We start from the raw sequence: 8,377 nt of genomic DNA, 5'->3' as shown, positions 1-8,377 counted from the left end.
CTCACTTAGTGAGGATGTCAGCACCTCACTTATGGTCTCCCCAACTCTGGCTACCATCCCGAGTGATTTTAATGACTCATCTACAAACTTTATTCTTTCAATCATCTTCACCTCCAATCCACTTCACCAAACCATTCCCGTGATCTACTTTGTTTTCAACAGATAACCTCATCATGTATTCCATTATGCGAATCAAGGCCATCAGATGCTCACTTTCATTTTCCTGCCCTTACCCCGCCCTCCCACATAGCTCCTAATCTCCTTTTTTGGGTTGTTGTTGTTGTTGTTGTTTTGTCTTACATGAATAGACATAGCTTGTCCAGTTCAAGGCTAATCCATCTATTTATGCTTCGGAGCCCATTCTCTCCTACCTCTTGGGGACTTTTCTCCATTGGTTATCCCCTTTCTCATCTATATCCTCAACCACTCTCTCTCTCTTTTTTATTGGCTGCTTCCCATCAGCATTTAGATCTGCTCGACTTTCTCCCATTAAACAAACAAACAAAACTCTTCTTTGACTCTGTTCCCAACTGGCACTCACCCTATTTCTTGCCTTCCATCGTCGAGGAAGCTTTATCAAAAGTGAGCAGTCTACACTTGCTGTCTTCATTTCCTCACCTCCCATTCAAAACTCAGCCCTGCCCTTTCCCCCACCCAGTCTGGCTTTTCTGACCCCAGAACACCACTGTTAACTGCTCTTGTTAAGGAAACCAATGACATCCTGATTGCTAAACCTAACGAACAATCTGAAGTCTTGATTTTCCTGGAACTCTCTCTGCTGCAGATAACATAAAGGATTGCCCTCACTCCACTTCTGTCCTCATGCCTCTCTTGAAAGTGCCTACTCCTTGGCTTTGGTCATGCTGTTCCTCTCCTGATTCTCCTCATTCCTCTTGGTTACTCCTTCCTGTGCCTCTTTGTGGACTTTTCCTCTGCCATCCCTTAAATGTTGGTCTTTGCCAGGATTTTTGTCATTCTATACCTTTCCCCCAGATCACCTTATCCATCCCTATGGTTTTATCTACCGTGCTGATGACTCCCTACTCCGTAGTTATAGCCTCAGACCTCTCTTGTGAGCTCCAAACCTGAACACTCAATTGTGACTAAACATGTGGGGACATGTATGTCCCACAGGTACCTCAGACCCAAGCTCCGTGTGTCACAAATTCATCTTCCTTACTCAAATCTGCCCCCTATCCTCTCTCTACGTCACTACCACCATCTTGGTGATGCAGACCTCTATCCACACAGTTGTCCAGGCCTGAAACTTGGGAGTCACCCTAGACTCTTCATTCAAGCAGTTGCCAAGACTTTTAAGTCTGTCTTCTAAGTCTCTGGTATGTCTTTTCTTTTTCTTTTTTTCTTTTAAGATTATTTATTTATTTGAGAGAGAGACAGATAGTGAGAGAGAGCATGAGCAGGGAAGAGAGGGAGAAGCAGGCTCCCTGCTGAGCAGGTTGCCTGAAGCGGGGCTCGATCCCAGGCCCCTGGGATCATGACCTGAGCCCGAAGGCAGATGTTTCACCGACTGAGCCACCCAGGCGCCCCGGTATGTCTTTTCTTTATATTACTACAGCATGCTAATCCAGACTCTCCATCTTCTTTCTTTAAACTATTTAAATAGCTTCTCAACTAGTCTTCTGCCTCTTGGCCTACTCCCCCTTTTAATCTGTTCTCCACACTGGGGGCTAGAATAAGTTTTCTGTAATGCGAATCACATCACATCACTCCTCTCTGCTTCAAGCCTGATATGACTCCCCACTGTTTACTGGTAGAGTCCAAGCTGCTCTTTATGCCTTACAAGGGCTTTCACAACGTGGCCCTGCCTACCCGTCCAGTCTTATCTCCTCCTGATGACCTATAATGCTTTCCTTATCCTCGTGCCCAGAGAATAGCAAACCAAACACCCCACAATGCCTCCATGCCTTTGGACACACTGTTCTCTCTGCCTAGAATGACCCCTTGTCCTCCCGCCAAACTCTTATTCAACTTTCAAAATTGAGCTTGGAGTAGGTCGGGAGAATTACACAAGAAACTAGTAACAGTAATTTGCCTCTGCAGAGAACTGGGTGGCTGGGGCAGAGGTGGAAGGCCAGCTTGCCACTTCCATTTCACATCCTTTTGCATGTATTGTACTTTGTACCAGACATCTGAATTGCTTACTTGAAACATAAATACAATGTGATCGTTAAAAAAAAAAAAAAAAAGACTTAGGGGTCATGTCCTCTAGAAAGTTGTCCCCCCACCATTCTTTCCTTCAGTACCTTCTGTAATTCCCCCCTGCCCTTCTTTGTGCTACCTCTGGGCCTCCTATGTGCTCCTGGAAGTAAAATAATCACGTTGGTTGTTATTTCTCTTTTAAGCTGTCTGGGCCCCCAGCCTGTGAGCTCCTTGAGGGCAGAAGCGTACCTTATCTCTTGTTATTTCCCCAGGATCTAGCACAGTGATCCATGACTGTTTATCCAATGAAGAAATGAGTGGAAAAATGAAGTATGGGATGCCCCAATGATAAAACAGGGCTCCCAAGCCTGTGTTCTTTCCAGATCTCTCTCCCTCTGTCCCTTTGCCATGTGTCAAATCTAAAAGTAATAACTGACATTTATTATTATCCATCACCTTGTCAGTTTGGATTTAGCATCACCCAAGGCTGCCCAGATCCATTCAAAGTCCCTCCTACCTCAAGTCACTGGAAGAGTTGATAGGTATTTATATGTCTTATTCTGAGTCACTGAATCACAGAATGGAATAATTTGTCTAATACCTGCCGTTTATTGAACACCCACACCGTGTTAACCACTGTGCTAGGTGCTTTTCTTTTTTTTTTTTTTTTATACATGACACTGTCACAGCATATGCTGCAAGGTAGATATTTTGATCCCCGGTTTACAGATGTGGAAATTGAAACCAGTATGGTTAAGCACTTTGCCCAGGGTCACGTTTCTAGTAAGTGGTGAGGCTGAGATTTGAACTGAAGTCTTTTGACTTCAAAATTCGTGCTTGATTCATACACAACACTGAAGGAAAGGGGGCCTCTCCACTGCTTTGACTGTTCTGCAAGGGGCTCTCCAAAGTTGGCTTGAAATCCTCAGTGCCTAGTGCTCACTGCTCCCCCAGGCAGCCCATCCCATCTTAGGCAGTTTTGACCATTTTAAAAGCTCTTGTTTGTGGTAAGCCAAAATTATAAACGAGCTGAACAAGACACAGCCAGGAATAGAGTCTTTGGCTCACTGCTAGAACTTCCCTTCTGGTCTGACACCAAACACTTCCGTTTATTCAACTAGTTACAGGCTCATCTCAACAAACAGCTGGAGCATCCAGCCTATACCCTGCCATCTCGTCTACAAGAAAATAATGGGAAACTTTGTCCAATGCCTGGGTGAAATGAAATCCACTCTAGCTATCACATTCTTTGATCTGCCAATCTAGTAACCAGATTAAAAAAAAAAAAAAGGAAATGAAGTCTGGGAGGGATATTTGTTTTTTAACGGGGCAATTTGTCAATGACTCAAAGTAATGAGTTTCTAGCGGCAGACTTTCAGCCATCATTGACAAGCCATCAGGAAGATGGTTTTTGGGCAGTGGGCTTCCTACTGCTCTTCAAATGACGTCTAAATAGGCAGAGCTCCCCCATTTTCATTGCTTTGAATTGCACAGCACTGTTGTTTGCACCTGGTTTTATTTAGGCTTCTATTTCAGTTTTCTATTTAATTTTTCTTTGACTGTGTTCTGCTCTTGCACATATTTTCTGTGTCTGGTTCATTCCCGAAATTTCTACATCCTCCTTCCAAACACACGCGTGTTGCACGCACATGTGCGCGCTTGTGCACACACAGATACGCGCGCACACACACACACACACACACCCTCCTTGTCCATTGAGAGTCAGTGCATTACAGCCCCTCCTTGGAAGCCTTCTCTGATGCCCCCACGCTGGGTAACTGCTTCTCCTCCTCCTGTGTAATGTAGTGGAAAGTACCCACAGTGCCCATCACAGAGTAGATCCCCAGTAAATGTTCCTTCCCTTCTTCCCTTTCCCCCATGGATATCTCTACACCGGTGTCGATCACGCCGTATTGTATTTTCTTGTTTACTTGTCTGGCTTCATCCCTCAATTCTGAACTCATGCATGCATTCATTTGACAGATATTTATTGCAATGTCTACTGTGTGTGTGCAGATCGTTGTTCATGCTTAGAGCTGGGGATACAAATAATTTCTGAACATTGTACTTCTGCCATGTCTTTTTCGTTGTTGGATTCATAGCACCTTGTGTAGCGCCTGGCAAATAAAGAGTGTTCATTAAGTGTTTAAGAGAAAGCACGTCCTCATCCGGGTTCCTCCAAGTGTGGTTCTTGCACCACTTGCATCTGGATCACGGAGGGCTGAGGGGTGCAGGTTAGATGTTGAACGTGAGTTCCCGGATCTCACTCTAGAGCTACTGAGTCAGAATCTCTGAAGGGCGGGCTGCAAGAGTCTGCATTTCCATCTAGTTCTCCAGGTATTTCTTGCACACTAAAATTTGGGAACTGTTACAAAACAGGAGAGGGGGGTAGAACTAATGCCTATTTTTGAAAAGTGCAGCTAAAACCGATTGAATCATTTTTAATGCCTCTGACCGCGGCAGGAAAATTTAGTAAAGGGGGGAAAAGGGCATTAGTTAAAATTCTCTGGGGAGGTTTTTTAAATAGATGGAATATTCAAGTCATTACATCTAAGGCCTTCTAAAGTCTAAGATGAAAAGTAGATTTATTGCTAGTAAAATCTAATCTCAATTTAGGTCAAATTTATGACGCCGGAAAGTTTTCTCTTTTACAGAGCTCCAAGTACACTTGATAGTGTAGATGTAGGGACTTTTTGTCTAACCTGACAGTGCAATATATCGATTTCCATATTATAGACTTGAATCGTAAATTTGTTATTTTAAGTTATGAGAGGGTATACTACAACTGTATTTGTGCTTTGACCCTGATTATATATATACCTGATTTATCAGCTGGCCTACATTAGGAATGATGGTAGTGCTCATTCTCCATGAAAATTTGATCCATTTTACTGTTTTATGCCATACTTTCCAAGAGCATTCTGTTATTAAATGTGTTCTTTGGTAATAGATTAGGTATGTAAGAGCTGAGTCAATCGAAGACAGCATAGGTTCCCTTGCGAGAAGACTTGCAAAGTTGCATTTTACGACCATGTTCCTGAGGCCTGGAACTTTCCATTTTGGGTTTGCCTTGACATGATCCTCATAGTCAAGAGCTAAGGTGTCTATGCATCAGGGCACAAACCTCTTAAATATACACAGGTATGTGTTTCTGCTTCCTTCCCTGTAACTTTAATTTTTTATAAAATTTAATTTAGGGTTTTGTTGGTGGTGTCATTGCTGCTAAGATGGATCGCAAACAGCTGCCCTCACGGTGTCCACTGGGCACCGTGTCCAACGATCTGAGAATTCTGCAAGGCAATTCCTCCCTGGAGCTGAGCGAGTACTGGGACCGGCAGTTTGATGGGGATAATGATGATCAGGAGAAATTACTGAAGGAAAGCTCCACACTCTACGTGGGGAATCTTTCCTTTCATACTACTGAAGAGCAAATATATGAGCTCTTTAGTAGATGTGGTGCTATCAAGCATGTATTTATGGGCCTGGATAAAATTAAGAAAAAGGCATGTGGTTTCTGTTTTGTAGAGTACTATAACAGAGTTGATGCCGAAAATGCCATGTGGTTCCTAAACGGGACCCGCCTAGATGATCGTATTATCCACACAGATTGGGATCTAGGCTTTAGAGAGCGCAGACAGTATGGCCACCGACCTGAGGGCCAAGTAAGAAACGCTTTTTGTGAAGATTTTGATGTTGGTAGAGGTGGCTCTGGAAAACAGGCTCAGGCCCGTGATAGAAGAGGAATCCATTAGTGAAAAACCTGCAGCTCTGGCCCCTGGAAAAGTCTATTAAGGAACAACACCAGGTCAGCAAATAATCCATTTTGTAACAAGTTGAAATTACTTTATGTGCTGAGCAGAGACCCTTTCGTTGTATTTTTCCTCTCTGAAATGTTATTAAATGGCACAAACAAAAACATTCTTTTGCTCTTGTCTTAATTTTGAAGCTGGTTGTCAGATTACCAGTTTGGCGGTCCGGTAGGCAAAAGTGAAGGGTTCGTTAGGACTAAATTCGGTGTAAATTAGGTATCTGAGTCAACCAAAGCATGACTACCATTTCAGGAAGATTTTATGGTCATGGTTCCAGGGCCTGAAATGATTTTTTTAAGAGCTTGCATAAAATAAAGTCAAATCAATGGAAATTAAAATAATTATCAAAGGAATAAAGGCACATTATTTTAACATAAAAAAACATAAAAAAATTTAAAAATCTGGAAGAGTTTATAATGAAACAAAAATTCTCTTGCCACACCAATTTCTACCCCAGGTCTACTCCCTAGGCAATAACTTTTAATTTTTTTTTAAGATTTTATTTTTATTTTTTTAAAGATTTTTTTATTTATTTGACCGAGAGAGAAAGAGCACAAGCAGGGGAAGTAGCAGGCAGAGGGAGAGGGAGAAGCAGGCTCCCCACCCGGCAGGGAGCCCGATGTGGGGCTCAATCCTAGGACACTGGGATCGTGACCTGAGCCGAAGGCAGAGGCTTCCCGGACTGGGCCGCCCAGATGCCCCTTAAGATTTTATTTTTAAGTCATCTCTACATGCAACATGGGACTCAAACTCACAGCCATGAGATCAAGAGTCAAATGCTCTTCTGACTGAACCAGCCAGGCGCCCCTTAATTTTTTTGACAAGTTTTTTTTTGGGGGGGGTTCATTTACTGGTAGTTTCCTCCATATTTCTAAATAACATGACTGCATATACTATTTATTTTCATTTTAAAAATCATCTGTCTTCCTGCTTTCATAGATGAAGATTTAGTTCACTTACACCCACATTTTCACTTCTCTCCATCCTCTCAATATAGTTTACAACACTTTATTTATGTTTTCTATTGTTACATAAGGTAGGCTATACTGCAGTAACAAATAATCCCAAAAACCCTTAGTGGCTTACAGTCACTAAAGTCTGATCCTCACACTACATTTCCATTGCCGATTGCCTGGGGGGGTTCTTCTCCACACCTCAGTGATCATCCTCCTTCTAGGGCCCAGACTGCATAGCCACCGTTATTAGTGTAAATCAGTTACGGCAATTAACCTCCCTCTTGCTGGCGATTGGTTTAGGAATCCAGGCTTAAGCCGATCACAGTTGACAGACCCTGTGATGATAGTTATTCATAAGTTCAGGGGCAAACGATGACCAGTGGGGACGCCAGCAAGACTGAAATGAAGGATTTTTAGTTTATATCTTTCCCATTGGATGTGAATAAGTCTGTACATAGTGATTGCTACAAGCAGCCTTCTTACAATCACAGGACAAACCAGCCCTAGGCTGAATTGGACACTTTAAAGGAGGGGCCAATGAAACTGAGCCCTTCATGAAATTGTGCAGCTGCTGAAATCAACTAACCTTGCCGCACACACTCTCAGGGTTCTATTGTGTGAGGTAAGACATTATTTTATTGTGTAAGCCAGCTTGTTGACATGTACCTGAAAGCACTCTGATACCAAATACTTTTTCTTTTTTTTTAAAGAGAGGGAGAGTGAGAGTGCACGTGCGAGCGCACCTGCGCAGTGGGGGCTGAGTGGGGAGGGGGGCGCCGAGGGAGTCAGAGAGAGAGTATCTTAAACAAGCTCGACTCCCAGTACCGAGAGCGGATGCAGGGGCTCAATCTCACGACCCCGAGATCATGACCTGAGCCGAACAAGAGTCTGACGCTTCACCAACTGAGCCACCCAGGCGCCCCACCAAATACTTTTTCTTAATTATATTCTTGTGTAAATGATTTAAGTTGCTCCCTTGTGAGCCCAAGCATATATCTCCAGGGTTCATGACCTTACATCTGGGAAGTTAGATAAAAATCAGCTTCTTGCTCCTGACTCCTTCACTCTGACCCGAGGTCATCCTCTCTGGTCAGTAACATTCTTTCCTGAATAAGAGAGGAAAAGGGGATGTCAGTTTTTATAGAATGGCTATTATGGGCTGGGCACTTTGCTAGAGGCTTTAAAACACAATCTCATTTACTCTGAATAGCTCTGTACCTGTGACATGGGTGAGGATACTGATGATCAGGGAAGTACGGTCACCAAGTAGTAGATGGTAGAACTGGGGTCCAGAGCAAGGGAGTCTATGTCAAAACTGGTGCCCCTAATCAGGGGACTCTTTTGTCTCGTTCCCTTACCTTCAGTCAGGTCACTAGGTCCAAACCTCTCTTTGAGGTTCCTTTTTCTCTGGAAATTATCCCACTGAGTACATCGTATCTGAGCTCTCTCTCC

The 8,377-nt window shown here is 43.3% G+C and overlaps 1 protein-coding gene across 1 annotated transcript; it reads left to right on the top strand.

The window, feature by feature from the left end:
• The first annotated feature begins 5,291 nt into the window (after positions 1 to 5,291).
• LOC102726536 (nuclear cap-binding protein subunit 2) lies at positions 5,292 to 6,229 on the top strand. The gene has a single exon (XM_081809411.1). It carries the CDS (start codon positions 5,388 to 5,390, stop codon positions 5,910 to 5,912), a length of 525 nt encoding a protein of 174 aa, XP_081665537.1. The 5' UTR covers positions 5,292 to 5,387; the 3' UTR covers positions 5,913 to 6,229.
• The last annotated feature ends 2,148 nt before the right edge of the window (positions 6,230 to 8,377 follow it).

This window comes from Leptonychotes weddellii, chromosome X (genome assembly GCF_054177405.1).
Source record: "Leptonychotes weddellii isolate Sample4059 chromosome X, ASM5417740v2, whole genome shotgun sequence".
NCBI lineage: Eukaryota > Metazoa > Chordata > Mammalia > Carnivora > Phocidae > Leptonychotes > Leptonychotes weddellii.
Note: the sequence above shows the minus strand (reverse complement) of the source record. Positions and strands in the feature narration are given on the sequence as shown.